The sequence below is a fragment of the Drosophila mojavensis genome, unplaced genomic scaffold, assembly GCF_018153725.1.
Source record: "Drosophila mojavensis isolate 15081-1352.22 unplaced genomic scaffold, ASM1815372v1 contig_151, whole genome shotgun sequence".
Classification (NCBI taxonomy): Eukaryota; Metazoa; Arthropoda; class Insecta; order Diptera; family Drosophilidae; genus Drosophila; species Drosophila mojavensis.
Genome location: NW_025318684.1, coordinates 172,589 through 200,572, shown reverse-complemented (window position 1 = coordinate 200,572; position 27,984 = coordinate 172,589). Strand labels below are relative to the sequence as shown.

At 37.6% G+C, this 27,984-nt stretch overlaps 1 protein-coding gene across 6 annotated transcripts; it reads right to left on the bottom strand.

Moving 5' to 3' along the window:
- LOC6585776 (paired box protein Pax-6) lies at positions 1–26,397 on the bottom strand. Of its 6 annotated transcripts, none has more exons than XM_044007066.1 (10): positions 25,612–26,397; positions 25,457–25,531; positions 23,793–23,981; positions 15,307–15,472; positions 14,278–14,458; positions 11,698–12,430; positions 5,157–5,330; positions 2,098–2,361; positions 901–1,225; positions 1–823 (listed from the first exon to the last, which is right to left on the bottom strand). In XM_044007066.1, the coding sequence occupies exons 2-10, from the start codon at positions 25,527–25,529 to the stop codon at positions 283–285; spliced, it is 2,646 nt and encodes an 881-aa protein (XP_043863001.1). In that variant the 5' UTR covers positions 25,530–25,531; positions 25,612–26,397; the 3' UTR covers positions 1–282. The 6 variants fall into 6 exon arrangements, with proteins under 6 accessions (XP_043863001.1, XP_043863002.1, XP_015016178.1 ...); XM_044007067.1 differs by having other exon boundaries at positions 26,300–26,394; XM_015160692.3 differs by having other exon boundaries at positions 26,294–26,391.
- Positions 26,398–27,984: the final 1,587 nt, after the last annotated feature.

Sequence of the window (27,984 nt, the reverse complement as noted above, 5' to 3'; positions counted from 1 at the left end):
TTCTTTTCTCAAAATTATATTTTCAAATCACACCAATTATTGTAATGATTGGTGGCATTTTTGGGCGGAAATACATATATGCCTTTTTTTACAACCATCATGCTTAAATCATATTTAATGTATCCATTGAAAGATATGTTAATTCAATTTTGTGGGTTTCCGAAGTGTAACTTTGATATGAAAGATATGGCATAAACAATACTTTAATAGTTTGTTTGATGGCATGAAAGCTGCTTTATATAGCGATTTATTAATTATATCAATTATGTACTAAGCCTGCACTTAGGCCCAAGGTGAGTAGAAGCAAGACGCAAAAAACTGTTGCTTTCCCGACCCATGCGAATTATGAGGGCCAGTTGGATTTGCTCCACCAGAGGACGCCAGGCTGTTGGCGTAGTTGTAGCCCATGTGTGCGTAAGAAGGCATAGCCGGTGAAATACCTTCGCTCACAAATGCCGACCCATGGCCCATTTGACTTGGACTGCACGTGGATGGACGAGCCTCCATGCTCGGTTGATGGGCAGCACTAATAGCAGTATTTGTGGTAGACGTTCCCAATGCCGAAGCTGGAGCTGGTGGCGGGGGCGGCAAGCCATAAGCGGATAAGGACTCGTATCCAGTTGAATTGTTACTAGCTGGATTGCTAATGTTCACTGTGGGACTACTGCTGACACTAGTGTTCTCATTTGTAGCGCCTCCAACGCAGACCAACTGATGCGGCCCTAAGGGGGGCGGCCTTAATGGCATATGGCACGGATACATTGAGGGCGGGGTCAGATCTCTTTGTTGGGCGATGCCCGAGCCAACTGTTGCGTGACTGAAGCTTGGCATGGAAGAAACCGCACAAATTAAAATTCAAATTTTAAAACTATTGAATTACCTTCAGATAAGTTAACTTACCTATAACCCTCACTCATCGATAACGCATTATGATGTATATTCGAGTACATAGCGCTCATTGAGCTGCTAAAGCCACTGTTGAAGTTGAGCCGCGGAGAAATGGACGGAACGAGCGTGTGAGGAACGTGATGATGATGCTGATGATGCTGATGTCGATGATCCGTAATCTCCAGACCCGAAGTACATTCACTACCAACGTCATGCGTTCCACTTCGAATCTGTGCGCTTCCTCCTCCCCCACCAGCGGAGTGGTGGGCCTCAGTTGTCTCAAGGCCACCAGTGGGTGTAGATATAGGGTGGGGCGATGACAAGCTGTTCAACCCACCTACAAATAAGAGAGTACAATCTTAACATTAGAAAGTTTAAGTACATATGCAAATTGAACTGGTTCTAGCACCCACTGACTCCTACACGTAAAACAAGTAAGAAGGCTCCAGTCGAGACTGCTCGACTAGGAGATACCCTGAACCCTCCCAGTTGATATTCTAATCATTCTGGACTTCTTTTATGCACACATACATATACATGCACTTATATTTATTTGTTGAATAATTTAATTTCTAGACGTACAATCTTAATAAAGCTTTCAGAGCATAATCACTATGTTCAAATGTATGTACATTCCAAAGCACAAGTCTCTAGTACTTGAAATACGGCTTTTGCAAAGGTGAGGGGGTGGATATAGGGGTGGGGGGTAAATTTCAACAAAAATCGAAATTATGTAAAATACACATAAGTCTACATATAAAATTTGCAAGCTCTAGCTCTAAAGGTGTAGGAGATATAATTAAATAACTAGCTTTCGATAGGTTTTTTGATCGATAATAAAATATCAGGAGTAGTTATCGATATATAAAGAAAAACTTGATATGCGCGTGATATACACAGACCTAAAAAAAAATTTCAAGTCTCTAGCTCTTATATCTTCTGAGATGGACGCGTTCATACATACGGACGGACGGACAGACAGACGGACAAATCAAATCAACTTAGCTCGTCGCCCTGATCAAGAATATATATACTTTATGGGGTCTGCCACGCCTCCTTCTGCCTTCTACATACATTTAACAAAACCATTATACCTTGATTTCCCATTGAAAATGGGTTCAGGGTATAAAAACAGCGAAATGGTTTACGTTCTTACAGACAATCGGATGAACGGACACAAACTGTACAAAATCAATAGTGGAAACTTACTTCCTGCTGATCCTACCAATAAAGATGAACAGCCACCCAAACTATTGGGACTGTCAGTTAATGAAGTCGTAGCCGAAGTCGAGGTTGAAGTTCCATTCGTACTGGTGGAATTTGGCGTACGCCTCTGACTTCGCAATTTTTCTTCACGACGCCACTTGGCACGTCGATTCGAAAACCACACCTGTATCCTTGCTTCAGGCAATCCTATTTTACCAGCCAATCGTTCACGTGCAAATACGTCCGGGTAATGCGTTCTTTCAAACTCTGAAATAAATTAATATTAATTATTTTTCATCTATATTTATAAAACAAAGCCGTGTTATGTGTTACAACACTGGAGCAATTTTCATGGTTATTGATTTGTTGGATTGGTCTCCGCCCCGATTAGGAGAGTATATCTTAAACAAGTAACAACGTTGCAGTCGGGTGTTACCGACTGCGGAATACTCATTCACTCTAATACTAATACCCTACTTGGCGTAGACACCTCATTTTTGGTCAGTTCTTAGAACGAGATAATGGTACCCTAACTGCAAAGTTTGAATGCTTACCCTCAAAAATTTGAAAATTACAGGGTATTTTTCGATATGCCACGCCCATAAAAAGGCGTAAAAATTATTTTTGGGTCATCGATAGAGGAGTTCACTGGTATCTTAACTATCTAAATTTGTTTTTAGCTATTATACTTTAGGAGTTATAAACTTTTGCGGTTTGCCACGCCCCTTGTGGGCGGACATATATAAAGCTTTTTGGTCTTGGGTGATCAGCATGAGTATATATACAAAATTTGAGGTCTCTGGCATAAATAGTGTCCAAATATAATTTTAAAAATCACTATATATTTAGTCTGATTTGCCACGCCCCTAGTAGGCGTAGATATATAATTTTTTCACCCATCTTTATAGAATTAAAACATCAGCTTACGTGCAAAATTACAGCATTCTAGGTTTATAGCTTTGGGAGATACAGTTTTATCCGATTTGGCACGCCCCTAGTGGGCGGATTGGAAAAATTTTAACACTTTATAGATCGGAGATATACACGAGTATGTGTTCCCAATTTCAAGTCTCTAGCTTCAATAGCGCCGAAATAGATTGCGTTCATACGGACAGACGGACGGACAGCAAGACTGACATTGCTAAAACCAATATAATCATTTCACTTTCGTGAATGAGTCTAAAAATTTCAAGTCTCTAGCTTTTATATCTTCTGAAATCGACTCAGCTCGTTGCCCTGGTCAAGAATATATATACACTGTGGGGTCTGCCACGCCTCCTTCTGCCTGTTAAATACATTTCAACAAAACCATTATACCCTGATTTCCCATTGAAAATGGGTTCAGGGTATAAAAATGGCGCGTCCTAGAAGATCTAATTTTTCCCATCGGACCCGTAATGCAATTTGGCAACGGATTATCGTGAGTCAATTATTTCGATATGATTGCACCATCCACTACACCTTGTGGCGCATGGAAGTTTGCTGGTGAAACGCCCGGTTTGTGCTGCCTTAGTGGTAAAGAGACATTGCCATTATATTTCTATCTATATTAATATTGTTTTGTATTATTGTGTTACGTTCATTAAAGCCTAAATTAGATCAGTTAAGAGGTAACACGACATTCTTTGACTGTTAGGCGGTACGAAGTTCGCCGGGTCAACTAATATCGAATCAAAAACAAATAACAAGGTTCCAGTCAAGGCTGCTCGACTAGAAATACCCTGAAACCTCTAAGCTCATTTTGCACTTCTTTTATGCACCCATACATACACATACATCCACACGTACGTATAATCACGCGCTCTGCTGACTGCGCAGTTAGTAACGACAGCGCTTGGGATGCGCTGCAGTGTGGGCAATATTATACGAATTTATTCGTTGAATAATTTCTCTTGTAGAGAGACTATCTTAATTAAACATTCAGAACGTTATCATATTGTTTAAATGTGTATATATTCCAAATCACAAGTCTTTAGTACTTTAAATTTTATTTGAAATACACTTTTTACAAGGAGACTCCAAAACAAGTTAGAAGGCTCTAGTCGAGACTGCGCGACTAGGAGATACCCTGAACCCTCTAAGCTAATATTCTAATCATTCTGTACTTCCTTTATGCACACATGCATACACACGCATCCATACGCACGTATAATCACGCGCTTGGACTGCACTGCAGTGTGGGCAATATTATAAAAACTTATTAGTTGAATTATTTCTCTTGTAGTATGACTATCGTTATGAAAGTTTCAGAGCGTGAAACACGTTTTTTACAAATTGGGGGCGAAGAGGGCGTGGTATCCAAAATCTGTAAATTACAAAATCTTTGTATCCATTAACTTTACATACAATGCAAATTTGAAGTTCCCAGGTCTAAGAGTGTTCAAATTGGGCTGAAAAAACAAAGTCGATTTTTCGATTATTCTCCATCAAAAAGTTATCGGATGAGTTATCGAAAAAATATGATAAACTTGTACTGCCTATGGTATACACGAGTATGCATGCCAAATTTCAGCTCTCTAGCTCTTATATCTTCTGAGATCGACTTGCTCATACGGACGGACGGACGGACAGACGGACAGGGCTATATCAACTCAGCTCGTCGTCCTGATCAAGAATATATATACTTTATGGGGTTTGCGACGATTCCTTCTGCCTGTTACATACTTTTCACATAACCATTATACCCTGATTTCTCATTTTCAATGGGTTCAGGGTATAAAAAGAAAAAGAATAGAGAAGTATCTGATCTGCGGGGCACAGGTTTTTATATGGGAAGGAGTTAAGACTATCGACAATTTAAGGAAGCTAGAGAATCCAGTCAGATATGCAAGGAGAGAACACAACCAGTAGAACTGATATGGCTCAGTTTATATTCGGACAAGAAAGAGTTTTGTTACTAAATTATATAAAATATATTATTTTATTGAACACAAAGTTGTTATATATTCACAAGAACCCAATACAGCGTCCCCAATCACTAGTACTCTAGTGTGGGAGCGTTAAACTATAAATGGATGTATATATAAATATATGGATGTATATATGTATGTATATGTATATACCTTTTTCTAGACTATCAATCTGCTCATTTGTAAACGATGTTCGGTTTCTTTGCAGTTTTCTCTTCAAAATTAATCTGGCCTGGTCATCCTCGGTCGCACCTAAATTAGACGCGCAGCCGTTTGAGTTCTCTCCCTCGCCAGAACCAGTTTCGTCTGATTGATGCCCATCGAGCTCTAAAAGATAATTTAAACATTGTATTGTTAATGTTACATTATACTTTCACTATGTATATGATATCTACATATATATGTAAATATATAAGCGAATTAAAAGCTAATTTATGCAAACTTATTTGGAAAAGCAATCGTCTACCGATTGTATGTATAACAAATAAAAATGCTCTAGTCGAGACTGCTAGACTACGAGATACCCTCAGCTGTCTAAGCTGATATTCTAATCTTTATGCACTTCTTTTTTGCACACATACATACAAATTAGAGGTGGGCACGGGCCGGGTTTTTATCGTTTTACCCGTGGGCACCCGTGGGTATGGGCAAAAAATCGAGTTTCGGGTTGGGTGCGGGATACGCCGCACAACCCGTTTTACCCGAAAAAATCATATTTTGGAGACCGTCAAAAGCATGATGGTTGAAATTTATGATATGCAAAATGATTCAATTGAGGACGCGAGAATTGAGAACTCTCCGACAAATTTGAATCTTGAATTTCTAGAGTTTTTGGACAAAAATCAACCAAAAAAGAAAACTTGACGAACCTGGCAAAAATGCAATTGACTTAGAAATTGATGAATATTATGCCACACGCTATAATTCAAACTTGTCAATGTTAGATTTTTGGCAGGAGGCAACGGACCTTAAATTGTGGCAAAAATATTTTATGTATTCCGGTAAACTGTGCATTAACACTAATAAGCGAGCGAGTATTCTCCTCTTCTGGACAAATTTTAAATGAAAAGCGAACAAGGCTATTAAGCGCAAATCTTAATATGCTCCTTTTTATACCCTGAACCCATTGAAAATGGGAAATCAGGGTATAATGGTTTTGTGAAAAGTATGTAACAGGCAGAAGGAATCATCGCAGACCCCATAAAGTATATATATTCTTGATCAGGACGACGAGCTGAGTCGATATAGCCCTGTCCGTCTGTCCGTCCGTCCGTCCGTATGAGCAAAAGGATCTCAGAAGTTATAAGAGCTAGAGAGCTGAAATTTGGCATGCATACTCGTGTATATCATAGGCAGTACGAGTTTGCTTTATTTTTTCGATAACTCATCCGATAACTTTTTTATCGAGAATAATCGAAAAATCGACATTGTTTTTTCAGCCTAATTTGAACACTTTTCAACCAGGAGACTTCAAATTTGCGTTGTATATAGAGTTAATAGACACAAAGATTTTGTAATTTACAGATTTTGGATACCACGCCCCCTTCGCCCCCAATTTGTAAAAACGCATTTCAAGTACTAGAGACTGTGCTTTGGAATGTACACACATTTTAACTATATGAACACATTCTGAAAGTTTCATAAAGATACTCTTACTACAAGAGAAATTATTCAACTAATAAATTCTCATAATATTGCCCACATTGCAGCGCAGCCCAAGCGTAGCCGCTGCTTACTGCGCAGTTAGCAGAGCGCGTGCTTATAAGTGCATGTGTATGTATGTGTGCATAGAAGAAGTGCAGAATGATTAGAATATCAGCTTGGAGGGTTCAGGGTATCTCCCAGTCGAGCAGTCTCGACTGGAGCCTTCTTACTTGTTAAGAATTAAATTGTTGTTATGTTTGAGCACAAAAATTTGTTGTAATTTTTGAGAATTAAATTTTTTGTAAGTGTTTCGGGCGGGCGGGTTGATCGGGCCGGGTGCAAAAAAGTCGGCCCGTGCCCACCTCTTGTATTACAAATACATCCACACGTACGTGTAAGCACGCGCTCTGCTAGCTGCGCAGTAACCAACGACTGCGCTAGAGCTGCGCTGCAGTGTGGGTAATGGTATGAGAATATATTTGTTGAATAATTTATCTTGTATTGGTACTATCTTCATGAAAATTTCTGAACGTGATTACTCATTCCAAAACACAAGTCTCAAGTACTTGAAATACATTTTTCTACAAATTGTTATTCAAAATCTATAAATTATAAAATCTGTATATTCATAAGATGTATATACGAAGTAAATCTGAAATCTATAATTCCTAAATAACCAAATCATTTTGTCGATTATTCTCGATAGAAAGTTATTGGATGAGTTATCGAAAAAATATGATAAACTTACACTGCCTATGGTATACTCGAGTATGCATGCCAAATTTTGCTCTCTAGCTATATATCTTCGGAGATCTCGGCGTTCATGCAGACGGACGGACGGACGGCCAGGGATATATCGACTCAGCTGGTCACCCCGATTAAGAATATATATAATTTATGGGGTCTGCAATGATTCTTTCTGCCTATTACAAAAACATTCACAATGATTCTCCATTGCAAATGAGTTCAGGGTATACAAACTGATATATTGCATACAGACGCCAGTATTGAATTGAAATAAATCATAAAATTCATAACATTGTTACTGTCACATCAAGTACTACTTGAAGCCCCATCGACAGCCACATCTAAAACGCCGCAGGCAGCAGCATTTGGATCTCGGCTTGTCAGTTTTCATATACCAAATCAGCGGTCTCTCTCTCTCTATCTCACTCTCTTTCTCTCTCTCTCTCTCTCTCTCTCTCTCTCTCTCTCTCTCTCTCTCTCTCTCTCTCTCGTCTGTCTTTCGGTCTGTCTATCTCGCCCTCTGTGTGTGTGAAGCCGGTATAAAATGTGAGTGAATGTGACAAAGCAAATAGATGTTGATAGCTCTGGGACATGCCGCAGGTCCAGACTTAGGTCCAGTCCAGAGCACACGTCACTTGGCTAGCAAACTGCAATGTACTGACAGCACAACAACAACAGCAACAAGAATCTGAACAACGGCATAGCCATGGGGTAGGGTATACGGCACATGATAAAGATAGCCGAACACAAACTACAATAACAAATACAGCACTCCTCAACGATGGGAAGTTACATGGGTGAATAGGGTAGGCCAACAGCGCGACAGAGAGACACTCTTCCATAGTTAAATATGGTAAAGACAAAGCAGATAAGGCTCAAATGGAGTAGAGCGTGAGGTTTGCCAGATACGATTTTATAAATATGTATTTTGCGCTTTCTATATTTATGCACCCCATCAACACTCGTAACCATATCGTCCTATCCCCAACCGCTGTCACCGCTGTCACCGCTGCCACCCCCACGAGTTTGGCGTTTAATGAAGTGTCATCGCCTGTAAAATGAGTCTGCAAATCGCATTAAAGGAACTACTCCCGGTTAGGGGTTAGCCTGCTTGTCTGTCTGCCTGTCAGGAACGACAGCAATTCCCTTTGCCTGAGGCTGCAGATTAAACGGGCTACTGTTACAGTTACTTCTCCTTTGTTTGGCACACCCAAACAGTTAAGGCCAACACGTGGACGGACTTCAGGCACAGATTTTATTTTCAGAAACTTTGGGGCGTATGTGGTTAAACTAATTAGATCTTTGTTAAATGTCGGCAAATTATATTTTACCTGTTATGCCGTCGGCAGTAATCACTCTCAAGATCCAAAATATAAAATCTCAAGTCGCACAAAAAAGCTATGCAATGTTTTTCAATCAGCCATAGTAAATTTCCATTTAAGTACATTTGGTCACAGCGATGTTTACATATTTTAAGAGTAGCACACCACATTTCACCTGCAACTCCGGCTTTCAGTCCGACCGACAGTGCTCAGTATACCTTATAACAGATTTTTAGAAGCAGCAAAATTATAAGAACAGCAATCTAGAGACTAGCCATAAATCAATTTAGCCCAAAACGCGCACGATTGACTTGGAATATCTTCTAGATGCTCTTTAGTCCTTATGTCTTGCATGTCTACCTGTACCTCTCTCCGAATTTTCTGTTTGTATTTTGCATTTATCAGTCTGTATCCTCGCCAATTCGATAAGGACAATAAACCTGCCGTGCGTGCGTAAATAGTCGAGGTACGTGACCGAACGTCCAGATCTTGATTGGTCTCGCAAAACTTACTGCTTTTACAAGTTTCATGTTTCACTAAGGCTACAATCATATAAATTTCAGATTTTTTAACATAATAATAAAAAGTTAAATAAGCTTTGTTCTTCGTACTGGTTTTATAATAATATATTGGCAAAGCCTACATTTATAAAGTCAACAAACTACTAAAACTAGTAAGTAAGCTTTAGTCGAGACCGCTCGACTACGGGATCTCCTGTACCATTCGAGGAACTCTTATTACAATAATTCTTCGCTTCTTTTCAGCCTTTTGTGCATTTCCGTCTTGCTGTCCGTCCGTCTGTCCAGTAGAGACTTGAAATTTGTAACACACTTTTAACAAAAACCGAAATTGTATAAAATGCATATAAGTATACATTTAAAATTCTGAGACTAACTTTAATGATTTTAGATAAGGGTTTTTATCAATAAACAAGTAAGAAAGCTCTAGTCGAGACTGCTCGACTACGAGATCCCCTGAACCCTTGGAGCAATAGATATTTCAATAATTTTTCGCGTCTATCAGCTTACACAAGAACCACGCACACACACACACACACACGCGCACGTACGCAACCACAGACATACATACACACACACGCATACACACACACATACACACACACACACACGCATACACACACAAACGCATACACACACAAACGCATACACAAACACATACACACACAAGCACCCACGCATAAACACGCATTGGCTGCAGTGTGCGCTTACTATGAGAACTTAATTGTTTAATAACTTTTTATGGACGTACGATCTTCATGAAACTTTCAGATTATGATTATAACATGAATATGCATGTAATTGCCAAAGCACAAGCCTCTAGTATTTGAAATACGCTTTTTACAAAAGTGAGGGTGAGGGGGTGAATTTAGAGGTGGGGGGTAAATTTTAACAAAAACCGAAATTGTACAAATTGCATATAAGCATACATTAAAAATTTGGAGACTCTAGCAATAAAGGTGTAGAAGATATAATTTTATAACTGGTTTTCGATAAGGGTTTTTATCGATAAAAAAAGATAGGAATGAGTTATCGATGTTTAATGATAAACTTGACATGCGCGCTGTAATTACGGACATTTTAAAAAAATTTGAAGTCTCTAGCTCTTATATCTTCTGAAATCGACGCGTTCATACATACGGACAGACGGACGGACAGACAGACGGGCAGGGCCAAATCAACTCAGCTCGTCACCCTGATCAAGAATATATATACTTTGTGGGGTCTGCCACACCTCCTTCTCCCTGTTACATACATTTCAACAAAACCATTATGCCCTGATTTCCCATTGAAAATGGGTTCAGGGTATAAAAAGTAAGAAGGCTCTAGTCGAGACTGGTCGACTAGGAGATACTCTGAACCCTCCAAGCTGATATTCTAATCATTCTGCACTTCTTCTATGCACACATACATACAAATGCATCCAGACGCACGTGTAACAACGCGCTCTGCTAATGGCGCAGTAAGCAGCGACTGCGCTTGGGCTGCGCTGCAATGTGGGCAATATTATACGAATGTATTTGTTGAATAATTTAATTTCTAGACGTACAATCTTAATGAAACTTCCAGAACGTAATCAAACAAATTTGGGGCGAAGGGGGCATGGTATACAAAATCTGTAAGTTACAAAATCTTTGTATCCATCAACTTTATATAAAACGCAAATTTGAAGTTCCCAGGTCTAAGTGTTCAAATTAGGCTGAAAAAACAAAGTCGATTTTTCGATTATTCTCCATCAAAAAGTTATCGGATGAGTTATCGAAAAAATATGATAAACTTGTACGGCCCATGGTATACACGAGTATGCATGCCAAATTTCAGCTCTCTAGCTCTTATATCTTCTGAGATCGGTTTGCTGATACGGACGGACGGACGGACAGACGGACAGGGCTATATCGACTCAGCTCGTCGTCCTGATCAAGAATATATTACTTTCTGGGATCTGCCACGCCTCCTTCTGCCTTTTCACAAAACCATTGTACCCTGATTTCCCATATTCAATGGGTTAGGGTATAAATAGGTATTGCTCGAAGAGAGCAGAGCGTCATCTGATAAAACTACAGTAACGGCTGACAATCCAAAATTTAATCGCAATTCTTAGAATATGCTACGTATAGAATAAAGGATGAATGTGTGCACATGTATAGGAAAATGGAAATCTGCTACTACATTGGAGCCGGTATCCAAATTATAATAACAAATAAAATTGTACAAATTATACGTGTAATTTGAAGATCCTAGCTCCAAAGATATACTAGCTATAAAAGGGAAGAGCTATCGATGATTTCTCAAATCTAATGGGATCATGCACTTATTTTTGTTGCGTTGTTCAAAATTTTACTATGTACTCGGGTTGATAGGTTTGGCTTGTGAAGGAGTATTCTGGTAACGCCTGACTGCAACGTTCTTACTTATTCTTAAAAATAAATATTTTAAATAATTCGATTTGCATCTATTGCTTACCCTTTTTGAGCATAACTTCATCGACTCCTGTAATAGAACAATTATCCAAGCGAACGATTGGGCCACCAATGTTGATGAGATCATTTGGCGGAGTCAAGGGATGTCCAGGAAGCAGAGTTGGAGCAGTTGACGTGCCTCCATTGCAATACCCCGTTACCGATATCACTCCTGTTGATGAAGCCATTTCACTACCATTCAAAGGAGCCGCATACCAGGACCCAGTTGGATAATGTCGCGACTGCCAACTCTGCTGTTGGTGCTGGTTATGTTGCTGCTCGTGCTGGCTATGTGTGTGGATCGGATGCGGACTAAAATGACTGGGCACACTTGTCATCAGTTGTTCGTGAATAACTGGAGGCGCAGCTGGTGTCGACAAGGGCGGATCGAGCGTCGGCACATGTTGGGTGTTCAACAAGCGTATCTTCTCATAAATGGACTCCTGTTCACTGCCCTCACCCGAATTGCTAGCTCTTCCACTTTCCGAAGAATTCAACGGTGTTGCTGTTTGTATTAGATCATGTGTGCTGCTTGTGGTGCTAGCGCCAACGCCAACACTTACACCACTTTTGCCACTCATACTATTACCATTATTGTTGCTATTAACGTTGCTGTTAGCATTGCCTTGGCTCGTGCTAGGGTTAGGATTTATGTTTGTGTTGGAGCTACTTGTTCCCGAACTTTGCTGCTCCTTTTGTGCTGCTAAGTTCCTCAAAACTCTGTTGATCGAAGATACCTAGGAGATAAAAACATCAAAAAATAGACATCAGTCAAGAATAAAATATCGCATATTGACAAATGTACTTCTAGTTTATTGCACTTAATTATTAGATTATATTTAGTTGTACAGTTCGTCATATGATTGATAGTTGTTAGCTGGATAAACTGAAAACTTGAGAAAGTTTAGAAATCGAACGTTAATATATGCAATTTAATTTGTTTAGCTCAAAGTTTTTCAGTTCCTAAATCAATTTTTTAATTATCTCGGATTTGTAGATCATAAGCCAGAGCCTTTATATATTGGACACAAGTTTTGGTAAAGCATTCACAAAAGAAAACTTTATTCTTGTATGACCGATTATCTAGCTGCTCTTTGAAATTTGTAGAATTCATTTCGCTTCAACTAGGAGAAGAGAATAATATTGGAATATCTGAAATAGGTCTTAGCGAGCGTCCATTAGAGTATCAACTAGTCATACATTACTGCTGTATTGTTTTTCTATTGTTATTTTAGGGGAAAGCCTGCGCATGACAGCGCTTTTGAAATGAATTCAAAAGGCAACAGCGAAAACGAAACGAACGAAAGAAAGAACAAACGCGCAAAACATATAAATGAGCGAGTGAGAACAACAGGGAAAAAGTGCAGTTGACTGGAAAAATTAGGCAGACATGTCCTTTCGAGGGAACGAAAGCGAATGCCTGTATAAAAACTTATTTTAAAAATAAAATGAACGCCATCCCCGAAAGCATTGTACACACAAATAAAATTTATATACATATACATATACACATCCATATATTTATACTTTTAATATGTATTCGGATACCCCAGCCACAATTCAGGTTCAAACAATGCTTGCCCATCAGTAGATACGGACATAGAGATGCAAAAGCTTCGGCTAAAAGACGATCAGCATACAAGCCAAAACATTGTTACTTATTTCATTTATTATTACAAAATTAATCGAAATATAAGTTATTGAACAACTAAATATAAGAAACTTCAACAAAAGTTCTTATTGTCAGACGCCTGCTACATCGAATCCCTTGGCCCATCGGAACAAATTAGAGCGTGCGGCTAACATCCAGCAGTTTAATTTCTAACTGCCAAACACTAACGCTTTCACCCCTCAATGATTTTTTATGGCTCTGCTCTCAATCCGTCCCTGTACCCACCAATGCGTCGATTCCGTTTCTGTTTCTGTTTCCAGCATAAAAGGAAGAATCGGACTTTCCCTCGCGCGTGAATTTCAACGCCTTACGCTTTGTGGTGACGGGCTGGGCCGTATTTATTTAATATTGTACGTTTTTCATACTTTTTCTAGCACTGATTTCCCTTTTTGGCGCTTAATGTGCATAAAAGATTTTCCCTTCCATTTGAATGAGCACATTTTCCACACAACTGTCAATGAGGCAGAGTACAGCGCAGGCCATCGGCATCGCTGTCACAATTCATTTGCCTTCTTCGCTATTCCTTTTTTGGCATACTTAATAAACAATAAAAAAAAGACTGCTAACTAGATATAAGAACGGCAGAACAAAAAAAAAAACAAAAATGGCGTTAAGCTTGCCAAATAAATTCACATAGCGAACAAAATAAAATAGCAACAATAATGTGGTACTTAAATCATTAGAAAATACTTGAAAACTTGACATATCGACCAATTCCTTTCACTTCAGAAAATATTTAAGAGCAGATACATTTAAATATACATATGTATATGCATATATCTAAAATTTAGCTGAAAATTCTTGAATCGCAATGGATTGAATTTTTTAGAACATTCTACAGATAAATAATGTATTTTTATATAATTATACTTGTGCAGTAAGGGTGTAAGAAATGTCCAAAAGTATACTTACACTTGGAATGTTATCATTTGTACACACATTCTCCTGTAATAATCTATCACGGATCTCCCATGCAAATATGCTAGGACATTCCCGTTTGTATTGTGAGATTTTGCTAACAACTTCTGCGGTGGCAACACGTGGCTTGGAACCTCCGATCGCACGAGGTCGAATACTTCCTGTTTCGTAATATCTAAAATATATATATATATACATATATATGACAAGAAATTAATTTAATTTTAAAACCTACTTTATGTAGTTGGACTTACTACATATAATTTTCAGATCGAGATAATATTATTACTGCGTGCATTTGCCAAAGCACAGGTCTCCAATATTCGAATATTCGCTTTTTGCAAACTTTATTGTAAGGGTGAACATGGGGTGGAGCTGAATTATGAATTTATATATATTTTTTGGAGTGACCAACGACGTACTTGCAATAGACGGTCTTACAAGTCTCTAGTTCTTACATCTAAGATCAACGCGTACAAGCATACGGACAGACGGACAAACCTACGAATGGACATGGCTTAATCAAGTCAGCCCGAGTATTGAATTTTCAGATTTCTGGTTAATTATGCTTTAAATAGAGCGGAATTTGAATAATCACTATATGTTCAGAACCAATTTTGTACGCCCTTAATAGGACATATCATTTTCGCTCTTATACAATGGTAAAATTAGCTCACGTGCAAAATTTCAGCGTTCTAGCTTTAACAGTGCAGACGATACAGTTTTACCCCATTTACAGCGCCCCCAACGGAACTATATACATATATCCGCCATAGCTTATTGATCTTGGGTGGTCAACGCCTCAACTAATTTTTGGCATACCAAAAATGCAATTTTCAATTACAATTATTTTTTCAAAAATTTTAAAAGAAGTGATTTAAGATTCTAATTCTTAATTCTTGCAACCCATAATGCTCTAGAACCGGCTTTTAGTCAGTCGTCAAGGCGATAAGATTCCAGAAAATTCATGTCCTCATTTGAAATACTTAAAATGTTATATAAATTGGAATATTCAGTACTTACCTGCCTAAAATTTTGCTAACACACCCATTGGAAACTTGCAGGATTCGCGAAATATCACATGGTCGAGCTCCGGAGTGGGCGAGCTCAACTATTTTCTGGCGTGTCGAGTCTGGTAATGGCCTTCCTCCAACAAAGACTCCACCCAATTGATTTACTCCACTGTGACCTGAAATATAAAATTTATTGAGCACTATAACACATCGTCTCGCCAACAGTACGCGAGAATTTGAAGTTTTTTGTCAATCCCAAAATATAATTTTCAGTGACTTTTTTGTTCATATGCCTGTCACTTTTTCCTTTTATTATACCCTAAACCCATTGAAAATGGGTATAATGGTTTTGTGAAAAAGTATGTAACGGGCAGAAAGAGGCGTGGCAGACCCCTCAAAGTATATATATTCTTGATCAGCGCGACAAGCTGAGTCGATATAGCCCTGTCCGTATGAAATTTGGCATGAATACTCGTGTGTACCATACGCAGTACGAGCTTGCTTTATTTTTTTCGATAAATCATCCGATAACTTTTTTATCGAGAATAATCAAAAAATTGATTTTGTTTTTTCAGCCTCATTGGAATACTATTAGACCTGGAGACTTCAGATTTACTGTGTATATACATATGATGAATACAAACAATTTGTAATTTACAGATTTTGGATACCACGCCCCTTTCGCCCTCAATTTGTAAAAAACGCATTTCAAGTACTAGAGACTTGTGCTTTGAAATGTACATACATTATTATGATTACGTTCTGAAAGTTTCATTAAGATTGCAAGTCTAGAAATTAAATCATTCAACAAATAAATTCGTATATTGCCCACATTGCAGAGCAGCCCAAGCGCAGCCATTGCTTACTGCGCCGTCTGCAGAGCGCGTTGTTATACGTGCGTCTGGATGTATGTGTATGTGTGCATAGAAGTGCAGAATGATTAGAATATCAGCTTGGAGGGTTCAGGGTATCTCCTAGTCGAGCAGTCTCAACTAGAGCCTTCTTACTTGTTTATATCTAAGATTGTGAAACATCAAAGTTTTGCCTGAATTACAATCTGACAAAATGGGAGTATATTTGTTTTGTCCTGAGCCGTATGCATGAATAGTGAAAGGTCACATGGTAAACGTATAAAATGCAACCCTGACATGGTACATAAAGCCAATAGAATCTTATCTTTCCGTTAACAACTAAATTTACCTGCTATTTTCTCTCTATTCATTTATATAAAATTCAATTTTACTAATATTTTGCATTGGCAAATTATAGTACCAGGTTGCCTTGTGGACAATAAGATGTAAAAATAGACTATATTTATCCGAGGTGAGGAATTATTTCAATATTAAGATTGACATTAAATGAAGCGATCCGGTAAGTGTGAATAGGATATCCTCTTTGCGGAGTCATTCGACAAGATTTGAGTTGTATAACATATCTTCTGGCCACACCCAGGATATTTTTATATAAAAATATATTTTTTTGAAAGAAACGTTTTTTTAGTAAGAACATTTTTTTAATTAAAGTGTATATTTGTAAAATTGTTGGTCTAGAAATGAATTACATTGCTTTGTTTTTGTTAATTCCAAACAAAAATGTCAAACCTTTTTTGCGCTCTACTGCAATATTTTTTTAACAAGGTTGTAAAAGTATCTAAAAACACGTTTTGGAATTCTCTCAACTTGTCAAGATGTTTGCACTGTTTGGTCGAGTATATTGCTCGATGCGCTGACAGTTTCTTGTTTGGTAACAATTCAATTCAAATTGGTCGAGATTGAAAGGCTCGTTTTATGTGACTACAAAAAAAAAAAAAAAAAAAAAAAAAAAAAAAAACAAGTCAATTCAAAAACAAAAGACGATAAAATGAAAATAGATAATCAAATCAACTGGTCAACCATAAAGAAAAAGTAAGAAGCACTCGTTATGTCGATGGATGACATGGATTTCAAATATATTTCCTAGTATCGTTGCTTGTGAGATAATCTCTAAATCTGCGTATCAATGTGACTCCTTATTGAGCCCAGCGATGCGGTAACTTGCCTGCCAGTTTTACCCTATTACTGAATGCCACGAGATGAGGGTCAAAGTACTTTGAAAGGCTAAGCCCGACTCTAAATTTTACGGCAATCGGTTGGCAGAGCAGCTAAACGTTAAACGTTAAGGTACCATACCATCAAATATAATATATAACAGATTAGAGTGATAACATCTTCTCGCTATATTTTCAATTACTCAGTAATAATCTATTGGAACTAACTTCACTTCTAGTTCTCAATGTATATAAATATAATAAGTAAGAAAGCTGTAGTCGAGACTGCTCGACTACGAGATCCCTGAGCCCTTTGAGCAAGAGCGATTTCTATCATTTTTCGCGTCTTTCTGCTTACACAAGAAACACACACACAGGCACACATAGGCACGCACGCATAAACACGCTTGGGCTGCTGTTTGATAGCTTTCCTTATGAATGTACTTGATCCATGAAACTCTTAGATTGTGATTGTATCATTAAAATACGTACATTTGCCAAAGCTGAAATCTCTAGTATTTCAAATACCCCCCTTAACAAATTTAGGGGTGAGGGGGTGCATATAGGGGTGGAGGGTGAATTATAACAAAAATCGAAATACTATAAAGTACAAATGAACTTACATATAAAATCTGGCGGCTCTAGCTTTAAAGATATTGGAGATATAATCAAAAAGCTTGTTTTCGATAATGTCTTTAATCGATAAAAAATAACGGGATGAGTTATCGATTTTTGGAGATAAACTCGATACCCGCGGTATGAAAAAAATTAAAGTCTAGCTCTTATATCTTCTGAAATCGACGCGTTCAAAAAGATGGACGGACGGATAGACGGACAGGGCTAAATCAATTCAGCTCGTCACCCTGATCAAGAATATATATACTTTGTGGGGTCTGCCATGCTTCCTTCTTCATTTTCACAAAACCATTATACCTTGATTTCCCATTTTCAATAGGATTAACAATGTAATTGCTACACAAATCAGATGGGATGCAATTTGGACCTTGGACCTAGATCTGGACATATCATTGCGATGACAAGGGCAAGAAATAACCACTAGGAACCCCTAGGACATCACGTCGCACAATGATCGCGTCACTAACAGTCTCATTTGGGTTTCATGAATGTGTAGCTGTGACAGTTGTGTGCGAAAACGAGATAGTCCTATATAAATATTAGGAGAGAAGAGCGTGTTGCAGTTTGGCTGATGTGCGACACGAGCAGCGCAAACACAATGATCAGACAAAACAAAATGCTGATGCTTTTGTTTATTATCCATTCGACTTCGGCTTCCAACGTCATGATAATTGTTTTCATTTGTAACGACATGACACGAAACGGTCTTTGAACACAGAACACTCTTCAATTCCATTATATAGGTGGAAAATGATTGTATTGATTCATAAAGCAAACAATGGCACGGACATAACTAAAACTACTTATCGGCACAGCGGGACAGAGAGCGTTAGGTAGGAAGGGGACGAAGGCACCCCGAAAGGAGGTTCGCAAAACGAGGAGAGAAGCATGTCGAACGGGCACAGGAGTGTCAATCAGCTATGTGTTCTTTGCCGATGGTGTTTAATATGTACCTTATGTGCTCAATAAACATCTTTACTTGGACTTACAGAGAGACTCGGAACTCGGGGTCTTTCTCTCTCTGTACTGTTTCCGTTATCCATTGTCCGTAGTGATCAGCTGGGCTATGGATTTTTGTTTTCGATTCATTGTGTGACCATAATTGCCAGCTTATACAGATTCCAGATCCCTTGACCAAGTCATTCACAGGACAAAGCCAACAAACAATTAGTGGAAAAATCAATGAAAACCAATGTCTCGCAATTTTCACACCGAATCCCAAACATTTTCACAAATCGTGGCAGCGATTGATAAGCGTGCTTCTGGGTAGTACTATATCCTGAATAACTCAATTAGGTAAGTATATGTATAACAATCCAGATTGCCAGATTGCAGGCAGATATATATATATTGGGATTTCTCTTGACGCCTGCAATCTTGTAATCTTGTTTGCTTTTTTTATACCCAGAACCCATTGAAAATAAGAAATCAGGGTATAACGGTTTTGTTAAATGTATGTAACCAGCAGAAGGAGGCGTGGCAGCCCTATAAAGTAGTTGAGTCGATTTAGCCCTGTCCGTCTGTCCATCTGTCCTTACGTTTGAACGCGTCGATCTCAGAAGATATAAGAGAAGAAGATAAACTTGAAATTTTTTTTCCTAAGTCGGTGTATACCACGCGCATATCGAGTTTTTCTTCAAAAATGGATAACTTGACCTGTTATTTTTTTAAAACATTATCGAAAATCAGAAATAAATTGATATCTACTACACCTTTTAAGCTAGAGGTAAATGTAGATTCATATCTACTTAATAGAATTTCGATTGTTGTTAAAATTTAACCCCACCCCCTATATTTATTTATTTATTTATTTATTTCTTAAAGCTATTGACAAAAACGAGAGTCAATTTTAATTAAAAAAAGCCTATACAAAGTACACGATATAATTTCAATAGTAACACCAATCCGATGGGGGTATTTTATTTGCCAGTCCGGCCGGCTATGCCCACGTGGCCCAAATATGGTCAGTGATACTATTGAAGCTATGAAAAGAAAGTGTTAGTAAGAAAACTTTAAAAAAATAAAATATTAAAATGTAGGTTATTAACAATATCTAGCATAATTAAAATAATTCTTAAAATAATAATAAAAAATAAAAAAATAATAATAATAATAAAAAAAAATAAATAAATAAATAAAAGGAGTTAAAAAAAGAGATAAAGTATAGAAAAAGAAAAAGGACGGTAATAAAAGAAGTTGCAAGAAAAGTTAATAAAAAGAATGAGAAATAATAAAAAGAAAAGAGTAAGGGAAGAGCCAAAAATAGAGTATAAGAATAGAATTGAGAAATCACTAACACAACATTAGCAGCAAAAACGTATGCCAATGCTTATGCCTGGGCATTGTGAGTGATTTCCCTAAGATAAGCTGATAGTAAACTTTTTATTTTAGGAGAGAGCTCTAAGGAAAAAACGTGATAATATTTATTAAAATTAACACAAAGAACATGAAACGCACTGTGCAAAGAATAATCCCTAGTGCACACAGGTAAATGAAGCGGACGATAGTGTCTAGTTGCTCAGGACGGAACCAAAAAATTTAGACGACCCAACAAAGAGGACGAATCAATATCACCACTAATCAATTTATGCAGAAAAACAATTCCTAAAATTGTTCTGCGATTGGTTAGCGATGGAAGATCAATTAGCTGGAGCCTTCTATGATAAGACGGTAATCGTAAATTACTGTCCCATCTAAGGTCTCTTAAGGCAAAGAGAAGAAACTGTTTTTGGACCGATTCGATACGATCCTGATACAGTTTATGTTACGGAGACCATACGACAGAGCAATACTCTAGGATAGGACGCACAAGCGAAGTAAATAAGCGCTTGGTAATAAAAGGATCTTTAAATTCCTTAGACCAACGTTTAATAAAGCCAAGCACACTTTTGGCTTCATTAATGATGGTAGAAATATGAAGATTAAAGTTAAGTTTACAGTCAAAGAACACACCAAGATCTTTGACTGTAAAGATGCGTCGTAAGGAAATATTGCTAATTTGAGCAATTTAGGTCAAGCTGGTTTGCCACACACCAAAGTTGAAATGCATTTAGGTCATCTTGAAGGTGAAGATGTCCATTTGCCCTGGAGTATGGAAGGCAAAGTTTTACATCATCAGCATACATAAATATAGTGGAATACGAGATACAACTAGGAAGGTCATTTATAAAAAGGGAAAAGAGCTATGGGCCCAAATGGCTACCCTGAGGTACACCAGACGAAACAAAGATAAGTTTGGACATAGCTGTTCTCAGGAAGACTCTTTGGGCTCTACCCGTTAAATAGGATGAAATCCCAGAGACAAGACTGGGTGAAAATCCTAAGCGTTCAAGCTTAAGAATTAGTATATCCAGCCCCTCACCATCACTTTTGTAAAAGGCGTATTTTAAATACTAGAAACTTGTGCTTTGACAAATGCATGCATATCAATGTTATAACGATAATATAAAGATATGAAGATTGTCCATCCGCAAGAAATGTTTTTTTTTACAATTAAGTTCCCATAGTAAGCCCACACTGCAGCGAATGCGTGTTCATGCCTGTGTGTGAGTGCGTGCGCGCATTTGCGAATAATTATTGAAATATCAGTTGCTCGAAGGGCTTAGGGGATCTCGTAGTCGAGCAGTCTCGACTACAGCTTTCTTACTTGTTGTAGATGGAGCATGGAGTACACATTAAAGTATTCGCTCTATCTTTCTATTTTACTTTTGATTCTGTACTTATTATATTTTCGGAAAGTGGAAGCATATGTATTGTTTGAGCTTCATTCTCTTTTTCCGAGCACCATACCACGGCTAGGGGAAGGATCGAAGGATCAGATGTATAAGAATAATATAGTCCTAATTTTCAGTCCAATTAAAGGTGTCAAGAGATGGAAGTCAATTACATGTTCATGCTTGAACTGTATGAGCGCGTCGATCTCAAAGGATATAAGAGCAAGAGACTTGAAATGTTGTTATAGCTCCGTGTATTGCACGAGCAGATCCAGTTTGTTTCCAAATATCGCTAACTACCCCGGGGTAGGGTATAATGGTTTTGATAAAAGTATGTAACAGGCAGAAGTGGGCGTGGCAGACCCCATAAAGTATATATATTCTTGATCAGGTCGACGAGCTGAGTCGATATAGCCCGGTCAGTCTGTCAATCCGTCCGTCCGTATGAACGCCGAGATCTCTGAAGGTATAAGTGTGTATGTACGTATTTGGAGGGTTCAGGATATCTCCTAGTCGAGCAGTCTCGACTAGAGCCCTCTTACTTGTTTTATATTGTGTATATTCTATTCTTTATATTTTTAACATATATTCAACATCCCCAATATATACATAGATTGTTGCGTGAGTATAAATTTTAAATGTCAAGTCCTCGCGCATTAAGTAATAATTCTGTTATAACATAAATGTATGAAATGGCTTGCGTTCATACGGAGAGACGGACAGTACACAAAAGCAACATTCACTAATACATATCTGATCGAATATTAAGACACTATGACTTAGTGCTGTGCTAATATTTTGAAATCATCTGCTCGCAACGACTTACCATTGCAATACAATAAGAACAAGTAAGAAGACTCTAGTCGAGACTGCTCGACTAGGAGATACCCTGAACCCTTCGAGCAACTGATATTTCAATAATTATTCGCATATGCACACACACACAGTCTTTAGCTCTTATGTCTTCTGAGATCGACGCGTTCATACATACGGACGGACGGACGGACGGACGAACGGACGGACGGACGAACAGACGGACAGACAGACCGACAGGGCCGAATCGACTCAGCTCGTCGCCCTGATCAAGAATATATATACTTTGTGGGGTCTGTCACGCCTCCTTCTGCCTGTTACATACTTTGAACAAAACTATTATACCCTGACTTCCCAATTCCAGGGTATACAAATTGTTTTACCAGACGGCCTAATTTCATAAATGTAATTGTTTTTTATACCCTGAACCCATTGAAAATGGGAAATTAGGATATAATGATCAAGAATATATATCATTTGTGGGGTCTGCCACGCCACCTTCTGCCTGTTACATACTTTGAACAAAACCATTATACCCTGATTTCCCAATTTCAGGGTATAAAAATTGCTTTACCAGACGGCCTCATTTCATAAATGTAATTGTTTTTTATACCCTGAACCCATTGAAAATGGGAAATCAGGGTATAATGGGTTTGATAAAAGTATGTAACAGGCAAAAGGAGGCGTGGCATACCCCATAAAGTATATATATTCTTGATCAAGGCGATGAGCTGAGTCGATATAGCCCTGTCCGTCCGTATGAACGCCTAGATCTTAGAAGTTATAAGAACTAGAGAGCTGAAATTTTGCATGTAGACTCTTGTATACCATACGCAGTACAAGTTTGTCATATTTTTTATCGATATTTCATCCGACAACTTTTTTATCGAGAATAATCGAAAGATTGATTTTGTTTTTTCAGCTTAATTTGAACACTTTTAGACCTGGAGACTTCAGATTTACTGTGTATATACAGTTGATGGTTACAAAGATTTTGTAATTTACAGATTTTGGATACCACGCCCCTTTCGTCAGCAATTAAAATAGAACGTATTTCAAGTACTAGAGACTTGTGCTTTGGAATGTATACACATTCTAACCATATGATCACGTTCTGAAAGAAGTGCAGAATGAGTAGAATATCAGCTTAGAGGGTTCAGGGTATCTCCCAGTCGAGCAGTCTCGACTGGAGCCTTCTTACTTCTGTTAACAATATTTTGATTGAGCTTAAGTCTGCGTCTGCCATTAACAAATATGAGTTAAGCATTAAAGTTGATTGAAAAATTTGAGATGATACTAAAAACATACATTCATCATCTGTTAAGTGATAGTAGGTTGTGGTAAAGTACGAAGATGTTGAGTGAGGTGGCTGTGGAGCTGCAGTTGCATCCGCAACTTCCATCGTAGCTGTTGCAGCAGCCTTTCCACCAATACCGGCCAGTCCGTTGCCACTAGCCACGCCCAAACAGGGCAGATTTCTCATAGCAAGAGCATTGTCTATAAGAAAAAAAGAGCAAAGCAAATGAAAAATAATCACAACAGCTGTCAGACGTGCACATAATACAATACTTATATGAACAATATTATAGCAATTTAATACTTATATGGTCTTATATTTTTCTTTAGTTCTGAAAGCAATATTTCCAAATACTTCTGAGCCGAGATGTATTTTCATATGCTTACCTAAATTCGCATTCTCTTTAATTGTAAAACAACGTATTAATTTATTAAATCATAAATTTCATATTTGAACACGATTTGAAAATATTCGTTTTACGCTTGTTGCCTGTATGAACTTAAACCGTTTCGACCGTCCGTCCGTCCGAACTAACGCCAAGAAGACATAAGAGCTAGACACTTGAAATTTTGCATGTTTATTCGTGTTACCATATGTTGTCCAAGTTTATCATTTTTCTTTTATATCGACAATTTTCTTTGAATTAATTTAGTTTTTAAAGCGTAATTTGAACAATATTATACCTAAAACCTTCAGATTTTGTGTGTATATCGATTTTACGAATACAAAGACTTTGTAATTTACAGATTTTGGATACTATGCCCACTTTACCCCAAAAAAAAACAAGAGACTAGAGCTTTGGCAAATTCGCACCTTTAAATGCCATCATTACAATTTTGATAATAATAATAATATTATTATTATTATTATTATTTTAATAATATTACACAAAAATATTGCTTTGCAGTCGCTGCTGCTTTTTGTGTGTGCATGTGTTTTTGAATGTGTGTATAAAATACATAAGTGCAGAATGATTAGGATATCAGCTTTTTGCAGAGTTTAGCGGGTCTTCTAGTCTAGCTGTCTCGACAGAGCACTCTTACTTGTTCGAATAGAAAGGCAATTGCTCATACGCACTCGTATAGGAGAAACGCATACGCTCTTGACGAAACGCTGCTTTTAACAACTTTTAATTGAATTTAATATTTTCAACATATGATCTACATGTTATACAGAAAGACGAAGGGGATCAGATTGACTCACCTCGTCGTCCTTATCAAGATTATTATCGAGATATTAGCGAAACCATATACACTGATTTAACCTTTTATGGTAAGGAAAACTAATATCAAAGTTACATTTGATAATGCATATTTCTATTATTAATATTTATGAGCACCTATATAGTCTAAATTTAGGGAGAGTATTTAAAAAAATTCGTGGTTCCCTTGTGATCCAGAACATCAAATAACTCATTTTCATATATTCCAAAAACTTCATTTTGGTACTTTTATGTTGATTCTTGTTCAGTACATAAGATTGAATGTTGTTCATAGTGTTTTTATTAATTTTTACAGATTTACATATTAACTGAAATACACATACAAATTGATAGTAGATTATATTAAAAGTTTGAAAGACAGCTATCATCGGAAACTAATTAGGAGTTCTTAGAAATGAAACAATATATGAGATTTTCTTGTTTTTAAAGGTCAGGCAAAAGTTGTAACCATACCCTTATGGTTCATATCATCCAGAGCGGGCAGTCGTTCAATTAGTGTTCCTGTTGACCAAGGCACTGTTCCCATAGCTGCAGGAGTAGGTTGAAGCGTAAACATTTTTTATTTATTTATTTCTTTCTTTCTTTTTTTTTTTTTTTTTTTTACGTGCTTATTATTTTTGTAGTTATTCCAGCAGTTAGATTCACTCTCTTGCTGGTAGCAAGTGCTAGTGGTGGTGCTAGCGTTGATTTCCACTGTTGGACTTTAAATTCGAAATTTGTCGCATTTATTTAGGCAATCAGAGTGCTGAAACTTAGACGGGCTACTCGTCATTTGAGTATCAACAATGAACATTTAATATAAGTGCCAGGGCTCACTGCAGGCGTCAATATTTCACACAGCGCTACCACCACAGGATTCTGTTTGTCTCAAAAGAATGCATGCAGATGGTAATGATTTTTATTTTCTTTGATTAAAGCGCTCTGTATTTGTTAGATGCACATGTATACATATATGCATGTATGTATTAATTATAATGCGCTAAGACAGCATTACTTTTTGCAAATCCTTTGTTTGTTTTTTTTTTTTATTTTATTTTATTTCTTTATTTATTTTTTTTTTTTTTTTGTAATGGAGTATTCGTCATTATTTTAGTTCACTTGTTCATTTTTGTGCACTCTACTTTGTTTTCAAATTAACCGGCACATCAGATTGTCGCGTTTTCACTATTTAATGCGATACCGCACACAAAATAATCGCACATATTCCACGTTTTCCACACAAATATATATATACGTATTATAATATGCCTTCTGCCTAAATCTAGTAGATGCTACGCAGCGTTGACAAACCGTTACCGATGCAGACATATTAAACTCATGATCGAAGGCCGCCGGTACAAGTAGTTACAGTAAATGCGCGAGCGACAATGCCAATGCTAACGCCAGTATTACTATCGCAAGATTCGGAGTTTGCTTGTGTGGCTCGGGCGTATGGGCTAATTTGAACCGTGGTGAATAGGCGACTCTCTGATTGGCTGGCAGAGCCCATCCACTTAGTACCCACTTCCCTTGTGGTCGTATGCAACTCAATGATTGGCAGCGAGCCAGCTCGCAAGCTGTTCTGCTCTATCACGCATTGGAAATACCAGCTGTGTGCGCAGTACAGCAATACAAGCTGGGCCTTAAAAGCAGCCTGTCTCGTAAACAGTTGCAGCGCTTGTTGCGCCAAAAACCAAAAGAGGTCAAGCCAATGTTTATTATTTCTGGCAAAGATATTGAATCTATAGAATATTTTTGCTGTCAAAATAAAATTTTTAGTAATTGATTTAGCCACAATGTATACATTCTAAGTATTACGTGGAAAATTTAAAATAATGAAAAATATTGCTTATATTAACGTAATTTGATTTTATATGTGTTATGCCGGGTCATCGCGTAAATACACAATTTTCGTATATATATATATATATATATATATATACATACATATATATATATATATATATATGTATATGTGTGTACGACTGTGTGTGCGGATTTGTGTACATGAGTACACATGTCTGCTTGTTGGATTGGGAAACTCGAATTCTATTTGAATTACCCGAATGAACGGGCGAGTAAGTTGCAGTCGCCCAATTGAATTGTTTCATTCCGATACAATAACCTCTAGACTGTTCCGTTAACTACCCACATGGCTTCCGTTTCGACAAACACAAACACAGCACGAATGCGAATGCTAACGAATGGGCGGCATGGAGCTTCAGGACCCTGTTCCTGTTCCTGTTCCTGATTTCGATTCTGTGTCTAAACGTGGGCGTGGGCGTGGGTGCGTGGTTGTTTTCAAAATGACGACGGACGCGGACACACCCTCATCTGCACATGGAGCCAGCATATCGTAAGTGTGTATTATCGTTTGTCCTGCTTTCGCTGCCTTGTGAATCGCTCGGCTGAATATCGGCATTAGACAGAGATAGCCATACATACATACTGTAAAGTACGATTTGCATTTTTGCACAAAATGTTTACAGAATGCATATGGAAATGAGTACTAATAGGCGAGTTGCTACAGTCCAATCGAACTGACACTTTCATGCGGGCAAAAGTTGATGTCTTTTCTGATTTAGATTTTTGATACAACTCACAGTTACAACCTAGAATTAAAAAAAAAAATTACTAAGTAGGAGTGTTTAACTTTGTGATGATATCTTCTTTTCAGTAAATCCGATCATAATGTTCTATGTTTCTAACGAAAAAATTTATGTGTGGCAGGAATATTTCATAAATCTGAGCCCGTCGGGTCGTCCCATATCAGTTATTTCATTTCACATTAAAGTAATCCATATACTAGATATCCGCAAAATATCTAATTTCTAAATGTTCTTTAAATTAAATTAAATTATATATTAAATATATAAAGTGTCTAACATCAACTTCAAACGATGAGGTATATATCAATATAGTACGTTTAATATAAGTAACAAAATTTAGATATGTTATTCGATGGAAAAGCTAGGGAACCTCAGACATTAAATTATAATTCA